Source organism: Protomyctophum parallelum, assembly GCF_964188405.1.
Source record: "Protomyctophum parallelum genome assembly, chromosome: 19".
Taxonomy (NCBI): Eukaryota; Metazoa; Chordata; class Actinopteri; order Myctophiformes; family Myctophidae; genus Protomyctophum; species Protomyctophum parallelum.
The window spans coordinates 6175544-6198130 of record NC_139717.1 but is presented as its reverse complement, the minus strand read 5'-3'; the positions used below and the strand labels follow the sequence as shown (position 1 = coordinate 6198130).

Below are 22587 nucleotides of genomic sequence, written 5' to 3'. Positions count from 1 at the left end.
AAGCCACTCTGGGTCAGTGGATATATGAACCCAAAGTAAGTTCAACTGGACAGCTGAACTTGATATTGAAAGAATTCTGAATTTAGCTATAAAACATATTGGTTAAAAAAAAATCTATATATAATATGATCTATCTGCATGTGCCAAGTCAATCACATTCACAATACAGGTATACTGAGTCATGCACTATAATAGTGGTAAATGGTGCATTTATATAGTGCCTTTATCCAAGGCGCTTTACATAGATGGCAGTGGAAACCATGCAAGGCACCAACCTGCACATCAGGAGCAATTAGGACTTCAGTGTCTTGCTCAAGGACACTTCGACACTAAACTCTGGGGGAGCCCACAGGGTTCGAACTGGGAACCTTGCAGTTACCATCCGGTCACTCTACCCCTGAGCCACCGCCGCCCCAATGCCATACATTGTCATGTCATACACTATCACTATTTCACATACTATTATGTGTTGATTGGAAGGAAATGTGGTTCACATGACATGACTCTTTGAACAGAAGTAGGCTGATGTACGTTGGCGCAATAACCCTGGGAGATAGAGTCAGTGGTACTTGAGGTAAACAGATCGATTATGGGTCATGCAATTCCAAAAATCTGTAAAAAAGAACTTAAAAGGGAAAAGAAAAGAAAAACGTGGAGAAAATGTCATTGACATGCACTGTAGAGCAAATACAGTATATATTAATATTGCCTATCAGCGATGCTAATAGGGTGCATTTTGCATCCCAAAACACAGATTATTGTGGACCTTTCTGGGGGGTCCCCTGGACGCACTACTGTACTCAGCACTGTACTGTAATTTGATGCTATTTAATTTACTTTATGTTTGCATATACTTTGCACTGTTGTTTGCATAACTCTTAGCAATTGTCAGATTTAGAATTTGCGTTTATTTCTTTCAGATACATTTTCTACATGAATATAACCATATTATTATAACCATATAAGATGAAATGGGAGTTAAATGCTGCAATTTGAGAGAAAAAAAGACAATATATGACTCCTAGCGTCGTTGAAGCAGGACTCGTACAATGTCCATGGGACCCATCTAAAAGACCACCCCTGGGTCCCGGGACCCATCTAAAAGACCACCCCTGGGTCCATGGGACCCATCTAAAAGACCACCCCTGGGTCCCGGGACCCATCTAAAAGACCACCCCTGGGTCCATGGGACCCATCTAAAAGACCACCCCTGGGTCCCGGGACCCATCTAAAAGACCACCCCTGGGTCCCGGGACCCATCTAAAAGACCACCCCTGGGTCCCGGGACCCATCTAAAAGACCACCCCTGGGTCCATGGGACCCATCTAAAAGACCACCCCTGGGTCCATGGGACCCATCTAAAAGACCACCCCTGGGTCCCGGGACCCATCTAAAAGACCACCCCTGGGTCCCGGGACCCATCTAAAAGACCACCCCTGGGTCCCGGGACCCATCTAAAAGACCACCCCTGGGTCCATGGGACCCATCTAAAAGACCACCCCTGGGTCCCGGGACCCATCTAAAAGACCACCCCTGGGTCCCGGGACCCATCTAAAAGACCACCCCTGGGTCCCGGGACCCATCTAAAAGACCACCCCTGGGTCCCGGGACCCATCTAAAAGACCACCCCTGGGTCCCGGGACCCGTCTAAAAGACCACCCCTGGGTCCCGGGACCCGTCTAAAAGACCACCCCTGGGTCCCGGGACCCATCTAAAAGACCACCCCTGGGTCCCGGGACCCATCTAAAAGACCACCCCTGGGTCCCGGGACCCATCTAAAAGACCACCCCTGGGTCCCGGGACCCATCTAAAAGACCACCCCTGGGTCCCGGGACCCATCTAAGAGACCACCCCTGGGTCCCGGGACCCATCTAAGAGACCACCCCTGGGTCCCGGGACCCGTTACATCGGCAAACCTTACATCACTGGCCTACATACAATGTTTACAACCAAGGGAAAATATGAGACATTTTACAAATGACTACCATAGAAGCAGAAGAAAACTATTTGTACTTGGACTATAGGATGCTGCACTGTGGGCCAAGGAGATGCTTGACAAGTCAGACATGTCATTATACTGCCATCTACTGGATAAACATTGTATTTCCACGCTGCATGAACATAGTGCAGGATGTGATGCACATGCAGTGTGCAACAGCCTGAATCAATCACAGTATTACACAGCAATGACAGCATACACACAGCAGCAGCAGCAAAGAAAGAAAGAAAGAAAGAAAGAAAGAAAGAAAGAAAGAAAGAAAGAAAGGCCTACATAAACAGAGGTGTTGCCACCAAGCCAATCGTATGAGCCTATTAGAGACTAGAGAGGGTATGCAACTATGCACGTGACATCATCATCATACCCGGAAGTTATGCCAATTGAGTGGCCAAAAAAACCTACTTTCTGGCCTTGACAGCCCAAACATCCAAACAGAATCTGATTGCAGTAAACAACGTTAAACTCACTTTTTGCCACTCGATTTTCCACTCACTTTATGCATGCCGCATACACTCTATTCCAGTGGGTTCCCAAACCTTTATGCATGCGCATGCCGCATACACTCTATACCAGTGGGTTCCCAAAACCTTTTCATGTCAAGGAGTCAAGGACCCCCAAAATGATACTCATTAGCCCACGGACCCCTATTTGAAAATACATGCCAAGGGCCCCTAGCCTGGCTAATAGAGCCAGACGCGAATCATGAGTCTGGCCTATAAGCCAGGCTAAAGGACCTCCATGGGGGGCTCTAGGGCCGCCAGTTTGACCTGAATTAGGCTACGGTCCCTTATTTAACCCATTCTGACCTGAGATCAGATTCATACGAGGTTTCCACTGGACACACACTGGTCTGATTAACCCATTCTGACCTGAGATCAGATTCTAAAAATGTCAGTCGTTCTTCGATTTTTCAAAAAATAGCAGACCTACAAGCTCGTATTGCGCCACTCGGTGGCGCGATATGAGCTTGTAGATCTGCTATTTTTCAATAGCTAAAGCATAACATGATGCTAACACCAAAATGGGTGCCCGTTCAGAATAGGTTAATAGCATTTCTATCTCTGGTACCCAGATTGTAAAATCAAACTTAATTTAACTCTGAGAGTGTACAAATGGAACACTCTCAGTGTTACAGAACCATAAGGGTCCATTTGGTTGCTGTCATTTAACTGGGGACCCCCTGGAACTCCCTCAAAGACCCCTGGGGGTCCCCCCCCAGACCCCACTTTGGGAACCACTGCTCTATACATCCACCCTGCTGTCACTATTCACAACCTATTCTAAGTATACTGTGTTGTATACCACTGTACCCTGTCACAACTTACTAGTACATCTAGCATACTATTACTGCACCCTGCCACAACTCACAACACAACCTACAAAGCCTAGTAGGCCTATAGGCTACACATACTGTACCGTATCACAACTCACAACAACAACAACACAACCTACAAAGCCTAGTAGGCCTATATAGGCTATGTGTACATACTGTACACTTGTACAGTGTCACAACAACTCACTAGCTTCAACAACAGACCTACGGTTACAACACAATATGACAACAACACAGTAGCAGCTTGAATCACATACATACACACACACACACACACACACACACACACACACCAGCAACAGCAGCAGCAGCAGAACAAAAAAAACGGCTTCGTACCCTGAGATGTCTTCTTCTTGGCTTTGTCAGTTGTGCTGTGATGTGATGGCCAGGGTCACATTTGGATGGCATGGACTAAACTCCAGGGTCCAGGAGTCACAGTGGAGAACAGACGCTGCAGCCTGCAGTCACTGAGGAGTTGAGCTTGATATGGTGGGGGGGGAATGTAAGCACACTGTCATGAGCCAGGGCATTTACAGTAAATTCTTTCAGTGTTATATAAGTGATAACCGGGTTTATATGGGCATTCATCACACCTTTAGACCTACCGTATTTGGCATACTGTCTCCACTCTGGTCAGGAGCACCTGTGTTGTCAGATGGCAGGCAGAGATGTCACCTACATAGTCTTAGGTCTGATGATTCTAGGGGCTGTATTTTGCGTGTCTTAAGTACCAGGTCTTATTCCCTAACTTGAGTAAACTAAAGACCTGGAGGCGTGGTCAATGCTCTTTGGCCACTCAGAATAGCCAAATGGCATTGATCACGCCTCCAGGTCTTTAGTTTACTCAAGTTAGGGAATAAGACCTGGTACTTAAGACACGCAAAATACAGCCCAAGACCTCCTAAGTGTAATAGTGAAGCTTCATTCTCAACTTCCTAAAGTGCATAGATGTTCCAGGACTGTAATCAAGAGGAAGTCCCCCTGGCAGGATGTTAAACTCACTGTTGCTGTCTGGGGTCACCACCTTCACCCTGGCTCTTTTTACACGGCTCGACAGACTCACAGCTTTCCGGGATGCAAACGGCACCAAACAATCCAAGTGGAATGGTGGGCCCATTTTGGTCCCCTTTGCAGCTATCTATTGAAATTGTTCAGACACAATGTTGTTGTGTACTGCACAACCAGGTCCATGAACCCTCTATGACATGAATTTGAATCTCCGGTGTTGGCGAATGTTCTGCTCGTTGGGGTCGACGGACCTGGGGTGAGTGGTCTGCTCCTGAACCGTTGTCAAGCATGGTCCTGGCCGACGGTTCCGGACCGGTTACCCATGGCTCCTATGATCCAGGGCGACGGTTCCGGTTACCCATGGCTCCTATGGTCCGGTGGAGGTTGGGAGGGACACCATATGCCTTTAGGAAAGAAAGAAAGAAGATATATATATTTTTTAACTACATTGTGCAAAGGGATTATTTACCTAAATCTAAATGGGTAAAATGTTAATGTTGGCCCAGGCCATAGCGTAACGGTCTGGGCACCGGACTGGTAATCCAGTCACAGTGTGCCGCGGGTTCGACTCCCGGACTCGACACGGCCTTTACTGCATGTCATCCCCCCATCTCTCTCCCGTTTCCTGTCAGCCTACTGTCTGTCCCTTCAAAAAATCAATAAAAGGCGTAAGCCGCAAAAAATATCTAAAAAAAAAAAAAAAAAAAATGTTAATGTTACAGGGAATGAACAGGGACAGAGCCCTGGCGCCAAACTATATGCTTCATATATCTATGCTCAATTATGGTCAAAAAATATATATTCTAAATTCTAAGAGTTGTCTGACTGAACTGCCATAATGGTAGAATTGTGCCTAAAAAAGAAGCTGAGAAAGAGCATGAACATATGAAGGTGATACAAATAAATAGTGGTATTATAGTAAACTCTGTTTCTCTTCTCTAAAACACATTGTTATATTTTGTCCTTTCTTTTAACCCATTTTCTAAAAATGTCTGTTTGAAAATGAGTTTTCTGAATAAATTATGTTTCTGTCAGTCGTTCTTATTTTTTCAAAAATAGCAGATCTACAAGCTCATAGCTCGCCACAGAGTGGCTTGTAGATCTGCTATTTTTCAATAGCTAAAGCATAACATAATGCTAACACCAAAAGGGGTTCCCGCCCAAAATATGCTCATAGCCAATCTACAAGCTCACACAGCATGATGCGTGTATAAGCATGAGCTTTTAGATTGGCTGTTTTCAGCAAAGAGATTATTTGGTATAGTGAATAAATGTGAGAACTGTTTGCTCTGTTACTGTACTACAGTTTCCACTAGATGGCAGGAGAGTCTTGGTTTATGACAGGTTGTAGTCATAGACTGTAAAAAGTTGTATTAACTTGTTTCAGTCAGCCTTCAGTGGTTCTCAAAGTAGGGTTAGGGGACCCCCACGGGGACCCCCACGTCCCCCAGCCAGGGGACCCCCACGGGGACCCCCACGTCCCCCAGCCAGGGGTCCTTGACAGTGTTCCAGAGGGTCCCCAGCCGAATGGGGAACAAATTAACCACATTAACCCCATTATCATCAGATATTCTGAAATATGTACAGACTAGGTTAGGTTGGTTAACTTTAGGCATATGGTTTAATATATTTTTTGTGAGGTTGAGGTTTAGGTTTAGGAGTAGTTTTTGTGTGGTTAAGGACCGGTTAAGGTTGGGTTATTGTTAGCCATGGGCATACCGTGGGCGAAAGGTAGCCCCAAATGAAATGAAATTACACACAAATCAGCTCTGCAGTGCTACTAAGCTAACTGTAGGCTATATTTAGCTAACTCACCTGAATAGCACTACAAAAACAAACAAACTGTCGTGAAGATAAAACTTCTTCTCTTTCTATGTGGCTGGTACCTGGACCTGGTAGCATTATGCCTAGGTTGTTCTTACATGTTGTTTATTTCCGCGTCAATTTCAAACACCGGTGGGTGACGTGACGTCTGATGTGTCTCCTCTCCTGCAGGTGTGTGTGTGACGTGTTTGAGGGGGGGAGGAGGAGGGGGGGGGATTTATAGTCACTTCACTGCTGCCTATGAGACTTTAGGCTATATTTATTGAACAAAGTGTATTCAAGATTATTCAGTCTAAGTAAAATAATAGAAGAAACCATAATAATGTATCATAAAGTCTGACTCTGATTCTAATAATGTCTAAAAAATAATTAATAATTTATATATATATATATATATATATATATATATATATATATATTGACCAAGATGGCCAAGATGATATGACTAATTAACTTATATAGGTTACAATGGTAGCATGCATATACAGTATCAATCCATATTTAATAGTAGACCATTATATTATTGTAAAAAGACAAAAAAGGCTCCAGACTAAGTTTGCAGAGAGCAATGTTTGCGTACTGAGATTATTGATTTCAAATTGTTGTGCCAGAATACAGAATTATTACAGTTTACACTAGGTTGACCAAATGCTAAATGTTTCCCCATTTTTGTCTCAACCAGGCCGAAGGCATGGGGAGAGAGTATGTTTTGCACTCCGTCCGTCCGTCCGTGTGTCCGTCCGTCCGGTCCATCTGAGAACAGCTTATCTCCGGCACCGTTAACCCGGTCGAACTCGCTGGATGCCAACGATGAACCTCTGCCCCGAAATTCCCAGAACCACCAGGAGGCCGACTTTTGAAAAACATTCTGTCCAAAAATCCTGCAAATCGTTACACACTATCTCTATAGTCATGTGTTCAAGATGGATCTGTCCGATATTTCATATTACATCCTAATTGGCTAAGATTGGCTTTCAAAGTTTGCAGGATTGGCCCTTTTGAAACAAAAAGTCAAAAACATTCAGTCAAATCAAGAACGCAGTGTGCAATTCACGTGAAATCTTTCACAGACTTTCCTACTAGGCTGAGGAATATATCCCACCCTTTTCACATTGGCCTGTTATAGCGCCACCAACAGGTGGATTTTTGCAAAACACATTTTTAGAACAAAATGCCTCAAATCATCCAATTGCTTGTTGTATGTTATTGTGTTCTTCCCAAATAGTTGTGTGTTGGTCAGTTTCCTGTTCCTGTTGCATAAGAGACCACACACACATTCAGTGTCAGTAAACTGGGCTCACTGGAGATCAAACAAAGACACAAATACAGGGGCAACAGGTGCTAAGTCTTGTACAATGTCTTTGCGAGTGTTTGCATTTAAATAACAGGTTTTGAAAATAGGCCATCCTCAAAAAGAATGACTCCAGCTGTGGTCACCAACTACTCTGAAGAATGCGGGCAGGTGTATTAGGTCACACACAAAGACTGCAGAAATAAGGTCTAACCGCAAGGATTGTAGATTTAGGCCATAAGTACCATGATAATAATATGTAGTTATAACTGTATGGAGAGAGCATAAAGCGTTATTCATAGTATGGATTTTGGGTGGTTAGGTGACCACCGAACTACAACATGATGTCACTGAGCCGCGGTGAAGAGCAAACCACCGCCACCGCCCCCCAGCCCTTCTCTCTGTTTTTACTCACCACCGCTCCACGTTGTTACAGCTCGAGTGGTCGATCGCCTCACCACCGGAGCGGTGGTCACCTCACCACCGAAAATCCATACTATGAATAGGCCTTAAGAATAATGGTGTTTTTACATGGATGACATTGACAAAACTCTACAAGATGTTCAGACACACACACACACACACACACACACACACACACACACACACACACAATCTCTACATGCAGATAGTGATACATACTGTATACAATTACAATTTAGACATTTAGCAGGCGCTCTTTCTTAATCCAGAGCAATTTACAGTAAGCAAGAACAAAAAACATGGTAATGCATCAAATACATATAATATAAATTGTACACAGTACACAATAGTACACAATATTAAATAACATGGACATAACATGCACATACAAGGTTACCCAATAATACACCAGACCCTTAGCACCAGTAAGACGCCCTGAGGGCGAGAAGCGAACTCGCAAGGTCGCGTGCACGCCCAGGTCACATGACTGCTGGGCGAGCGCTGTCGCTTTGGCATGGGGCGTCAGATCAACATAATGGAATGAATTCTGTACGTGTCTTTAGTGTACAGGGTTTGATGAGGTCAGATCAACATAAGGAATGTCAGAACAGGTCAGCTCCATATATGGAGATCTAAGGGTGGCAGCGGGGGCAGTGTCTTGACTTGAGTGTACAGGGTGTGATGAGGTCTGGCCATATATGGAGCGTGTCTTGAGTGTACACTGTACAGGGTTTGATGAGGTCAGATCAACATATGGAATGAATTCTGTACGTGTCTTTAGTGTACAGGGTTTGATGAGGAATGTCAGAACAGGTCAGCTCCATATATGGAGATCTAAGGGTGGCAGTGGGGGCAGTGTCTTGACGATGTCACGTGGCATGACCATATAGCATGGAGGCGTGACCAACGCACCAAAGGGAAATGCACGTTTTCATGGTGAATGTGACCTGCAGTCGCAATTGAGGGCCAGGTTGTTGTCAGACAGTGGCCCAATTGAGGGCCAGGTTGTTGTCAGACAGTGGCCCAATTGAGGGCCAGGTTGTTGTCAGACAGTGGCCCAATTGAGGGCCAGGTTGTTGTCAGACAGTGGACCATAGGCTAGGTGCTGGATCTCCTCTCTGTATTACGCCGACATGTTGTTTCTGATCCGGCCTACCGACACAATGTTCAACGTTGTTCTTTATTGTTACATCTTGTGCACAGGTACATCAAGTAAAACATATCATACCAACGTTTCCGTTGTCTCCTATATTCCTGTGGAATGCACTTCCCATTGCAGTCAGAACTGCAGCATCACTCCCAATCTTCCGCCGTAGTCTGAAAACCCACCTTTTTAGACTCCATCATGGCCCATAGCACTTACCCTAACCCCTTAGATAGCATTTCTGTAGACTTAGATAGCATCTGATACAGACTTAGACTTAGATAGCATCTGATACAGACTTATAGCATATGTAGACGGCACTATAATTGCATTGTATATAGTCATAGCACGCCATAGTACATATGTATAGCATAGTAGTATATATATAGTTTATATGTATAGTCTCATAATATAGATATTCCACTGTTACTTTCTTAGCTTACGCATGTTTTATGATAAATGCTTTTGTGATGTATTCCCATGCTTTTGTTCTTGATTATTGTAAGTCGCTCTGGATTAAGAGCGTCTGCTAAATTGTAAATTGTAAATTGTAAATTGTAAATTGTAAATTGTAAATTGTAAATTGTAAATTGTATAGCTGCTTTATGCTTCTTTTGAATCATCTCACCACCACCAAAAGGCCGCAGCACGGCCTGCACGGAGGGTATGTGTCTGTCTACCATAGCGCGTGGAATAAATGCATAGGGACCCTACGTAAAGAGACGTCCAAATTTCAGAAACGCTTTACGGAGGGTGCCGAGAGGGGCTATACTGGCTTTCTTCACTCAGTCCAAACTCCAAACACATACATTGCCACTCACTAGTTAAGACTTCTTATAACTCACTCAAACAAAACAGACACGAGAAGAATCATGCACTGTGCATCAACCTATCAGAAAACTTCCACTTCACCTCTGTGTCATGTCAACCTGTGTCAGGTCATTAATACACTCTGGTGAATCTGTTCAGTAATCTTCCACTCCACTTCTGTGTCATGTCAACCCGTGTCAGGTCGTACACTCTGCTGAATCTGTTCAGTAATCTTCCACTCCTTCCATATTCTCTCTCCTCCCCACTTCACCTAATTGAGAAACCCCCAATCAGAACACATCACTTGATCACACACACCAAACAGAATGAAGAACTCCAGTACCTGGTTAACTGTCTCGTTTACTCTTTGCTCAGTAAACTCATTAAAGGACAACTTTAGTTTTTCTCAACCAAGCTTCATGTTTTAGGTTGTTCTTAGAGAAAGTAAAAGGTGTGTGTTATTTTTTCTTCATTTGCTGCCTTCTTTCGTTTTAGGGAATTTAGCTGTTTTGTACAGGGGGGCGGGGGCATTCGAGCATGGGGCTAAATATGTATTTTTTAACACAATTTTATGGTGATTTATTTTTTTATGGTTTACTATAGTCCTAATAAACGTCAGGAAATTACATCTGGCCACAGAAGATCACAGGATCTACTGAATGTGAAGGTAGCCTACAGGGGGAAGGCTTATACTGTGTGTATAGGCTCAATATGTCAGTTTGACACATTCAGTAGATCCTGTGATCTTTTGTGGCCAGATGTAATTTCTTGGGGTTTATTAGGACTATAGTAAATAATAATAAGATAAATCGCCATAATATTTTGTAAAACTACAAAATATAAATATAAAACTAAAACGAAAACGAAAGAAAGCAGCAAATGAAAGGAAATGAACACTCACCTTTTAGTTTCTCTAATAACAACCTAAAACATGAACCTTGGTTGAAAAAAACTAAAGTTGTCCTTTAAGCCTGGAACACACCTGTTTAACATTGCACCTCGTTATTGGGTTTTTTCCACAGTATCTCCTATGCATTTTACCCTTTAACTGCTATGAACGGCATGCATCGTTTTTAAACATAAGTCCTGTACTAAAAACCTATTTATTTATTTAGAGATCTATTTGTAACAGACAACTTTTGATTAAAGGCATACATTTTTAACTTATAGTCAACTGTTTTAGAATGACTTGTATTATGTATTAAAATATTAGAATAGGGCTAAGGGCATGAAATAACCACTGGGCTACATTTGTGTTTGCACCATTTGTTTTACATCACCATTACATCACAAATCAACATGAGTAATAAATCGCGTCGCTAATTCGCCAGTGTGTAATAACCTAGACTTTAATATATCAGCGCCCTTCGCTTCACACAGGTGTGATTTTTTTTTTTTTTTTTTTTGCCAAGGACCCCCAAATTGACACTAATTAGCCAGAGGACCCCCATTTGAAAAGATATGCCAGGGACCCCTATAAGAGAAGATTTTTACGGCTCTAGCAGAGATTCTCAACACGTTTAATTTCAAAGACCCCCAGTTTGACATGCATTAGGGCTACGGACCCCCATTTTTTTTTTTTTTTAAGATATTTTTTTTGCGGCTTACGCCTTTTATTGATTTTTTAAGGGACAGATAGTAGGCTGACAGGAAACGGGAGAGAGATGGGGGGATGACATGCGGTAAAGGCCGTGTCGGGTCCGGGAGTCGAACCCGCGGCACACCGCGACTGGATCACCAGTCCGGTGCCCAGACCATTACGCTATGGCCTGGGCCTACGGACCCCCATTTAATGGCATTTCTATCTCTGAGACCCCCAATTTATATTGTAAAATCTATGTTGATTTAACTCTGAGAGTGTATACAAATGGAACCAAACCGTTTGGTTCCATTTTGTACACTCTCAGAGTTACAGACCCATAAGGGTCCATTTGCTTCCAAACTTTTAGCTGGGGACCCCCTGGCACTCCCTCAAGGACCCCTGGGGGTCCCCGGGCCCCACTTTGGGTCCAGATGACTCTGGTCCAGACTAAAGCCTGGTTATCGAGGCTATAGGTCCAGACTGAGACCAGGTCCAGACAGACAGAGCATGAAGTAGACTCGAGTCCAGAGCCTGCGGCCATAAAGGTTCAGAGTCGACTTCTCCTATTGGCGTGTCTGTTTTTAGTGGGAGGAGTTAAACAAGTGACTTTTCCAAAACAAGAAACCTGCACGGACAACCCATGAAGAGCCACACACACACACACACACACACACACACACACACACACACACAGCCTGGGATTGGATTTGCAAAAACAACTTACAGCACAAACATGAATCTCCAGTAGAAGACTAGCCTATATGGAACGGATAAAGGACACTATAAAAGAAGGATAACACCCGGGAGGAATCCGCAGAGGTATGGAACAACATGTCAAACGCAACAACACGTCATTTTTTAAATCTGTCCACTTGCAAAGTTGCAAAGCTACTTACTTTTGGCATTTAACTTATATGATTGCAACACTGAAAGAGGGAGGCAACAGCTGCGTGCGCACAGCATGTTCACTTCACAGCAGTCAGTGGACACGTTTAAAGATCACCTAGCTATTATTATGTAACTATAACGATGGATTTTAGCTGGAGGATCGGTTCCATATGAATGACCTTGTGCAACTGCATTTATCCCGAAGGCAGGCAGCAGGGTCCCGACCATGGGAACCTCACCTAACATATTATATGGTCGTGGTCCACTGTTTAATATCGGTTATAACAAGATTTACTGATGAACTGGTCATGGTAGCCTACATTGGTAATTTGGTACACTAGCCAAAGTAGCCATAAAAGCAATTAAAGCATTGTGTGGTGAGGAAATTGCTTCTGTTGCAGTACAGTACAGTACAGTACAGTACAGTACAGTACAGTACAGTACAGTACAGTACAGTACAGTACAGTACAGTACAGTACAGTACAGTACAGTACAGCCATCTTTAGTGTACGTATAGATCCAACTTTTTCAACAGTAATGCTGTGGTTTGGTTTTATTGAGGTTTCCACAGATCTCAGTCTCCTCGTATGCTGCAGGACTTTGCATAATAACCCGTGAATAACACACACGTCGCAGACACAAACAATGGCAGTCATTTTATTGCTATATAATAAATATCTTGTTCAACAAAATTGAACAAATATGCTAAATATTTCTAAACAAACAAGTTATCTCGGGACAGGATCAGCAGATGGAAATTAGGACAAACGCCCTATAGTAGCCGCCCTAGAGTCTACAATCAAATCATTGTTATGTATATACATACTAGGCCTATATAGTTTGCTTAGATAACCTGTCTCGTGTTTTCTGTTTATATACCTATCATCCTACTGTAGATGCAATATGAATGATATGGCCTTGATGATGGTGATGGTGATGGTATGATGAACCATGTTTCCATACATTCACACACTTCTCTACATAGTGGAGACTGGCTGAAGATGGACCCATGCAGCAGCACTGAGACCCAGAGCATGACGTCCTCCAAGGACCTCCAAGGCAACCAGGTCAACCATGACACCCAGGGGCAGTTGTTGGAGGAACGTTACAGAGGTACACACCAAGCTCCTTCTTTTTGAGCCCCTCCTATGAGCAGCTACTGTATAGTGTTTCATGTTGGTGTTCTGTGAACACAAACATTGACCCCTTTACTAGACCTGAGGACGATTCTACGATGTCTTCTAAATCCTGATGTCTAAACCCATGTTTCTATGTCAGTCGTTCTCAAACATTTTCATGTCAAGGACCCCCAGAATTATCTGTAATGGGCCGCCGACCCCAATCTCAAAATATGTTGTTCCAGGGACCCCCCCCCCCCCCCCCCAGAAGCAAAGATTTCAGTTAAATCCGTTCGCTCTGAAAGACTATATATTAAATGATTTGCGCCACATTTTCACGATTTTTCAAAAATAGCAGACCTACAAGCTCGTAGCGCGGCACTCGATGCCGCGCTATGAGCTTGTAGATCTGCTATTTTTCAATAGCTAAAGTATAACATAATGTGTAAAGCACCTAAAGGTGGTTCCCGCCCAGTACGGGTTAATGTCATCAAATGTCATCGACGATGGATGGAGAATTTACGTCAGAGCAAATCGGCCTATTGTATGTCGGTGGGAACCCTTGGCCAATAAGGGACCACCATTCTTGATGACCATGTACGATGACGTACGATGATTAGAGCGCCCCTCACTTCACACGGGTGTGATGTTTTCCTTCCTTTTTGATTGAATACTTTATTAACAACAGTGTAAAAAAAAGGCACGGTGGCACAGAGTAAGGGCCGATTCATACTCCTATTTTACCGCTGTTTCGGCGCTGTAGTGCCGAAATGATTTCGGCTCGTCAGAAATTTTCAGTAGCACCGAAGAGCCGACTTTAGGACCCGAACCTCAAATGACGTCACATTGTAGGCTCTACAGCGCCGAACCGACTTTTATTCGGCTCTAAAATAGGAGTATGAATCGGCCCTTATACAAAATAATGCTAAAATAAGGGGATAACCCAAATAAGCCCCTATATCAGTGCTTGTTTCCTGTAAGGTCCACTCCTGCATGTATTATAATATGGTCCAGCATGTTTAACAGGAAATTCAACATACATATCACTTCCTTCATTCAAAGCGAGTGAGTGTTGAAGGCTTACATAATATGTTTACATAATGCTTACATAATTATGTCCAATTAATGTGTATGGCAGTGGTCCCCAAACTCTTTCATGGCAAGGACCCCCAAATTGACACTAGTTTTGACCGTTAGCCCGTGGACCCCCATTTGAAAAGATATGCCATGCAGGGATCCCCCATAAGAGAAGATCTTTACGGCCCCAGCAGTGATTCTCAACCCGTTTAATTTCAAGGACCCCCCCCAGTTTGACATGCATTAGGCTATATGGACCCCCATTTAATGGCATTTCTATCTCTGTGACTCCCAGTTTATATTGTAAAATCTATGTTGATTTAACTCTGAGAGACATTATACATGAAACATATATATACTTACAGATCTGTCAAAAGCATAAAACAGCAAAAGAAAGAAGGAAAAAAATATATATATATGAATGAATGAATTATTCCTCTTTAATGTATTTTTTGTTAGTTGGAACAATCTAAAATATTGAGAAAAGGATATCCCCTTGAGGATATCATCTCGTTTTCGAGGGGGTCCAGCAACATACAGCAAATACAAGACAATACAAGTACGGTACATTCATACATAATCAAGGACAAAACAAACAACAAAGCTCTCCTAAAACTAGCCGCTCCCATCCCACCTATTCACCCGCAACACTTTATCAATAAGTCAATATATAGAAATGATACAAGTAAACAAGATGATGAACACACACCGGAAGAACAACAGGCCGAGCATCATGACAGACATGCCAACAGCGAATGCATTAACAACATTGTCAATACACCGTGACCGAGTACAAACATGCACTTGAAAATAGTAAATAGTAAATAGTAAATAGTAAATAGTAGATAGTAGGTAGTAAATTAAATTTGCCGCATGGAGATTTGGAGATGAGTAATGATAGACACTTTAAAAAATATTGAAGGAGTTAATGGATCTGAGGGAACTGGGGAGATTCTTCCAGTCGACCAATTACTTTTCTGATGTTGGTGGGGACTATGAGGTAAAGATGGTCTGTGTGCCTCAGGTTGTATGGTGAGCTGAAGGGACGTAGATATTGTTTTAGATATTCCGGGTAATTAAAGTATATGCATTTAAAGATAAATAATAGCCAGTGAGAGTGTCTTCGAGCTTTTGGTGTTAGCCAGTTGAGGGACTCATACATGGTACAATGGTGGGTCATATAGGGACACCTCAGTATAAATCTATATATATAGATTGTTATATGTTACGTTGAGGGGATAGAGGTGTGTATCAGGGGTATTTTGGTAAACAATGTCAGCATAGTCTAAGATAGGGAGAATTAGTTGCGAGATGATTCTTTTCCTGACCTGAAGGGTGAAGCAAATCGATTGATTTAATTGATCGATAGAGAACTTTCAGGCTGAAATTTACTTTCTGGATAACAGAGGTGACGTGAGGCTTGAATGTGAGTTGAGGGTCGAGCCAGAGGCCGAGATATTTAAATCCGTCAACCTTTTCGAGCTGTGAGCCGTCAGCAAATGTAATTGCTAGAGGCAAAGAAGTTGGTCTTGTGGAAAAGAGCATGCTAACAGATTTCTTTTTAGATGATCATTTGAGTGTAAATAAATGTGTGAACTGAGTATCTTATGTTTTGGGAGTGGGCGTAGTAGCAGAGACATCATGCAGAATAACATATTATAAATGGTTACGCAAATACAATTTCAACCTAATAAGACAACTTGAGTGGTTAAACTACAGTATGTGCAAAAGCTCCCATTTACTGATACTGTGGCCAGAGATGGTAATGTAATTCAAGTCATTCCATAACCTACAATTTGAATCAACAAACAGAGTTAATGAGCTGAGCTGATTAACTTTGAACATTTAACAGTATTGTCAAACTGTTTCTTCCTGCTGTAAGTGTGCACAGCTATTATTACCCCAGAAACTGATAACAGTACAGCTCATTGTGTTCTATACAGGAATATATACGCTATCGTTACATAATCCATCATCATTACATAATGGCAGCTAGAATGGAAGTGGACTGAGGCGAGTGGTGGGGGGCTGGGGGGCTGTTCTGAAAATAGCTCACTTTGGTACAAATCACTGCATGGAGTCTCTCCCCCCCCCCCCCCCCCCCCCCTCAAACTATTTCATGTCAACGACCCCCAAAATTATATGTAATTGGCCGCCGACCCCCAGAAGCAAAGATTTGAGTCAAAAACGTTCACTCTGAAAGAATATATATTCAAAGATTTGGGTCACATTTTCACGATTAAAAAAAACAATCGCAGACCTACAAGCTCGTATGAGCTTGTAGATCTGCTATTTATCAATAGCTAAAGTATGACACAATCCTTAAAACACCAAAAGGGGTTCCCGCCCAGAATGGGTTATGTTATCCGTTACTAATTCAATTAGAATGAGAATGGAAATGGCTGACATTTCCAGTAAAGATGAGTTGCAGGAAACAAATGATGTAAAAATAGCTTACCGGAATATACTGTACGGTTTATCATCAGAAATGGGTCAGTTGTTTTAACAGCTGATTTATAGTGTGTCAAAGTGTTTTGACAGTAGGCTATAGAACAATAAAAAAACCTATAACTTAAAGATGATAGTACAGTTATAGCTGGAACCATAAGAATACCTCCTAGGTCATAAATGCACGCCTACTGTAATTTACTGGGGGGGGGGGGCCTGATAACGCTGATAACTTGATCACAATGACCCCTTTTCCACAGGGTCGGGAACCGCTTCAGTTCAGAAGCAGTTTTTAGTCCACGTACCAGACCTGCTTACCTGTCTTGTGTCATTCTTTGTCTGATGTCTGTTGACACAGACACTCTATGTCAATTCAAGAGACACTCACTGTTTTGAAAACAAATATTGCCGTCCCAATATGAAGGACTCGCCTAAAGTGTTTGCATTTGTCATACAATGCAGTTGTTGTTGTTGTTGTTGTTTGTAAATTATTTGAATGGTTTCCACTCAGTTTTAAGGGATTTTTAGATATCATATCACCAGATATATCAGTACGGCAAAGATCTGTCTATATGTGAGACTATGAATGAATGAATTTAATTCCAAACATATAGTTACAAAGTGCTTTACAGACAGGTTATAAAACAGTAATCATAAAAACATAAAAACATCAAGACATCAGATATAATAAAGCATGAAGAAAATAACAGGTCAATAAAACAATTAAAAACAATATTAGGAAAAACACTTGGCATACAGATGTGTTTTTTTAGATATTTTTTTTTTTTGCGGCTTACGCCTTTTATTGATTTGTTAAGGGACAGATAGTAGGCTGACAGGAAACGGGAGAGAGATGGGGGGATGACATGCGGTAAAGGCCGTGTCGGGTTCGGGAGTCGAACCCGCGGCACACCGCGACTGGATCACCAGTCCGGTGCCCAGACCGTTACGCTACGGCCTGGGCCTACAGATGTGTTTTTAAAAGCGTTTTAAAAGAAGGCACTGATTCTGCTAATCTAAGAGCCAAAGGCAGGGAGTTCCAGAGCAAAGGTGCCCGAGCCTCAAAGGCCCGGTCACCCCGAGTGACCAGACGCGTTGCAGGAGGAACTAGGAGGGCCCTATGCGATGACCTAAGGGAGCGCACAGGGTTATGGGGTTGCAGCAAATCTATTAAGAGTTTGAGACTAATCAATGAGCATACAGATATACAGACTATCAACAATGTATGTGTACAACAGTGAATATGAGAATGAATGCTGGTGAATATACCGTCTGTCCCTATGGTCCTACAAAGAGGACACTCTGTGAAATATACATTACCTTTTTTTTTTTTTTAAGTAAATTTTATTCAAAGAGTTGGATCATGTGCAGTTTTCACAGAGAGAGAATACGACTCTTCGTTTTTTTACATTTTCTCCCACAACTCCCTTCCCAGTCCTCCCCACCCACCCACCATCTTTCCCCATGAGGCCAGACATACAAACAACATACAAACACAGGTATAATATACATTACCTTCTCTAAAAGGTTATCGGTTAAAGTTTGGTCATGTAAATGTTATTAGTGCAACACGCCAGAGTCCTTGCAGGAGCCACTGGTGAAACATCAATAGTTCCAGACATTGCAGGTCTTAATGTTATCATATGGGTTAATATATGCTGCTGATTATAGACAGCAGATTGCCCTATCTCTCTGTAGCTCACCTCACAGTGATTGATTGATGCAAGTCAAGTTAGTTATCAGACACACACATGCACACCCAGTCACGCATGCACTCACGCACACACACACACACACGTACACACACACACACACACACACACACACACACACACACACACACACACACACACACACACACACACACACACACACACACACACACACACACAAACACACACACACACACACACACACACACACACACACACACACACACACTCGCTCGCTCGCTCGCCTCGCTCGCTCGCTCGCACAAACACACACACACACACACACGGACACATTAAGCACATAATGCATAATGACTTCCTAGATTGCTTTAGCATTCTTTCTGGGAACTTTTGACCTTCTAAATTCTACAGTCAGCACCGTGGGGGAAGCTACATGCACCGTGCTTTTATGGCTGTGCACAATTCCTTGAAATCTGTTTTTCCTCTGCTTAGGGTTAAAGTTTGATAATTGATAGTTATTTTACACTGCCTTACAATGACATAATGTATGCGTAAATGCAACATATTGCCTAACTTCACAAGAATAGACAAGATACCTCGCATAATTAACCCATTCAGGACTGGAACCCCCCCCCCCCCGGTTTAAGCATGTTACTTTAGCTATTGATGATCTAGCAGATCTACAAGCTTGCTTCTTTCACAGCGAATGTTTTTAACTCAAATCTTTGCATCTTGGCCGGCCGAGCGCTCCAGGCACCTTGGCAGCCTGACAGCGTGTCGCGGGTTCGAGTCCTGAGCTCGACGAACTTTGCTGTGTGTGTGTGTGTGTCTTCCCCCCCCCCCCCCATCTCTCTCCCCCTTTCCTGTCTAACTACTGTAAATCTATCAATAAAGGCAAAAAGCCCCAAAACAATATATATATATTTATTCTTTTTCTTATCCCACGATTTTGTAACCCATTTTTCACCCCTGTGTCAATTAGTGTCCAAGTTGCTCCTTTACACCTGACAGGGGGGAGTTTCCCTGGTTGGACGTAGCGCGTGGAAGGAACACGTTATTCCAACCAGTTCCTTTCCCCTCCATCAGGCGCCCCGGCTGGCCAGGGGGAGGCAGTTTAGAGACCAGTTCCTTTCCCCTCCATCAGGCGCCCCGGCTGGCCAGGGGGAGGCAGTTTAGAGACCAGGATTACTGCATGTTTTTTGAGAGGGTACCAAAACAATATCTTAAAAAATTAAATAGATACCTGATTTCATATTGATCCTCATCCTATCTTCCCTTCCTCTCTCCCCAGGGTGCAGCCAGTTGGTGTCTCTGTATCCTCATCCTATCTTCCCTTCCTCTCCTCTCCCCAGGGTGCAGCCAGTTGGTGTCTCTGTATCCTCATCCTATCTTTCCTCTCCTCTCCCCAGGGTGCAGCCAGTTGGTGTCTCTGTATCCTCATCCTATCTTTCCTCTCCTCTCCCCAGGGTGCAGCCAGTTGGTGTCTCTGTATCCTCATCCTATCTTTCCTCTCCTCTCCCCAGGGTGCAGCCAGTTGGTGTCTCTGTATCCTCATCCTATCTTTCCTCTCCTCTCCCCAGGGTGCAGCCAGTTGGTGTCTCTGGCGGCCGCCGTGGCCTCCCTCAGCGGCCTGATCCTGGGCTACGAGATGGGCGTGACCTCCGGGGTCCTCCTCCAGCTGCGGGGCGTCCTGTCGCTGTCCTGCCGGGAGCAGGAGCTGCTGGTCAGCTCCCTCCTGCTCGGCGCTCTGCTCGTCTGCCTGGCCAGCGGCCCCCTGCTGGACCGCTACGGCCGGCGGGCCTCCATGCTCCTCAGCGCCGCCCTGGTGGTGGCCGGCAGCGTGGTGCTGATGGCCGTCACGTCGCTGGCGGCGCTGACGCTGGGCCGGGTGGTGGTGGGCATGGGGACGGCGCTGTCGGGCACGGCGGCGTGTCTCTACATCGCTGAGATCTCGCCGCGGGAGCGCCGGGGCCTGCTGGTGACGCTTTACGAGCTGATGGTGGTGCTCGGCGTGCTGGCCGGGTTCGGCTGCAGCTACGCCTTCGGCGCTCTGCCCTACGGCTGGAAGTACGTCTTTGGGCTGGTGATACCGCCCGTGCTGCTGCAGGTCGCCGCGCTCCTGCTCCTCCCGCCCAGCCCACGCTTCCTGGTGGCCCGGGGCAGGCCCAAGAAGGCCATGGCGGTGCTGCTCAGACTCAGGGGCGGCGGGGCCAAGGTGGAAGACGTGGCCGCGGAGCTCCGGGACATCGAGGTGGCGCTCAAGGAGGAGTCGCGGCACGGCTTCCGGGAGCTGTTCGGCGCCGAGGCCAACCTGCGCTCGCGTCTGCTGACGGGCGTGGCGCTGGTGTTCCTGCAGCAGGTGACCGGCCAGCCCAACGTCCTCTCCTACGCCTCGCCGCTCCTCCGCAGCGTGGGCTTCGACAGCGACGCGGCGGCCGCCCTGGCCTCCACGGGCTTCGGGGCGGTCAAGGTGCTGGGCACCGTGCCCGCCGTGCTGCTGGTGGACCGCCTGGGGCCCAAGAGCTTCCTGTGCGTGGGCGCCGTCACCATGTGCATGTCGCTGACCATGCTGGGCGTGGTGACGGCGCAGAGCCACACCAGCCTCACCAGCCTGTGTCAGAGCCCTTCTTCTTCTGCACTCAACCACTCCCACAGCAGGGCGTGGTGGGGGGCTTCTAACGCCACCGCTGTGGAGGACGGCGGCAATCTGACCACCGCCTTTCTGGAGCGATGGAACAGCAGCGACTCTGAGGAGCGAGAGCGGTGGATGGGTAGCTGGGTGGGGGTGGGGGTGGGGGGCGCGCAGAGGACCGACGGAGACAGCGCTCAGGGGACAGCGGGGTCGGGCTGGGTGGGGGTGGGGGGCGCGCAGAGGACTGACGGAGACAGCGCTCAGGGGACAGCGGGGTCGGGCGGAGCCAGGACTCGTGTGGAAGTGTCCCAGTCACTGAAGTGGGTATCACTGATCAGCTTGCTGGTGTATGTGGCAGCTTTCTCCATTAGTCTCGGACCGAGTAAGAACACGTGCGCACATGTGCACACTCACACACACACACACACACACACTCATTTATAAATTATATATTTCTTTTTTTTTGTCAAATAGGTTATACATTGTTACACAAACATTATGATATGAAATACATTTTTCTGTTATAGAAAACAAAAAAAGAGGAAAGAAAAAAGACAAAAAGATAAAGAAAGCCCTCCCACCCATACTGCTCAGTGACACTGCATACTATAGAATAAAACAGTAAGATGATGAAATGCTCATGGAAAACATCTGAAAAGAAAATGGCGTACAGTCAACCATATCAGTGGTATCCTGTCCATTAATTGTTTCTACTAAAGTAATGGAAAAAAAAGGAGCAGCCAAATCTTATCAAATTGTCTCTTTTTTTCTCAGGAAATACCAAATTACTGTATATATTTATAAATTAAGCAAGAATTTGCTACAGTACTATTATGCAAGCAAGCTTTGTGAGGGAGCCCTGAGGCTCTATTCAGATTTGTAAAGTAAACTCTTATCTTAATGTGATGTCTACATAAAGAATACTGTATATTAGTGATGCACCGAATATTCAGCCGCAGAAAGTATTCGGCATAAAATGGCTATAAATGCATTTTCGGCCTATTCGGTTTCGGCCCGAATAGGCTGAAAATATATCACCGAATAGTGTATGCAATTAATGCATTCAAAAGAGCAGAATAAATGTTGGTGGTTAATGGTTATTATTTAAGTTAAGTTTTGCCATAACCATTTATTTTGCCATAAATCAGGTAGCTTTAAGATACGGCCATGACAGCAATGGTAGGAAAAAAGATATATATATATAATATTAATCATATTCGGATATTCGGCCAACTGTTTCCTATATTCGGTATTCAGTTTCGGGCCAAGAATTTCCCTTTCAGTGCATTGATTGATTGATTGAAATATTTATTAACAGTTTGTAGAATTTACAGTAC

At 44.4% G+C, this 22587-nt stretch overlaps 1 protein-coding gene across 1 annotated transcript in view; it reads left to right on the top strand.

The window, feature by feature from the left end:
- Positions 1 to 12097: 12097 nt before the first annotated feature.
- The window catches only part of slc2a12 (solute carrier family 2 member 12), a gene marked incomplete at its 3' end in the record, with an annotated part of 15283 nt that continues 4793 nt past the window's right edge, over positions 12098 to 22587 (top strand). The window contains exons 1-4 of the mRNA XM_083790093.1: positions 12098 to 12233; positions 13288 to 13415; positions 20199 to 21381; positions 21508 to 21632. Of these exons, the coding sequence (XP_083646219.1) occupies positions 13304 to 13415; positions 20199 to 21381; positions 21508 to 21632 (1420 nt within the window). The 5' untranslated portion in view covers positions 12098 to 12233; positions 13288 to 13303. The remainder of the gene's footprint in view (positions 12234 to 13287; positions 13416 to 20198; positions 21382 to 21507; positions 21633 to 22587) is intronic.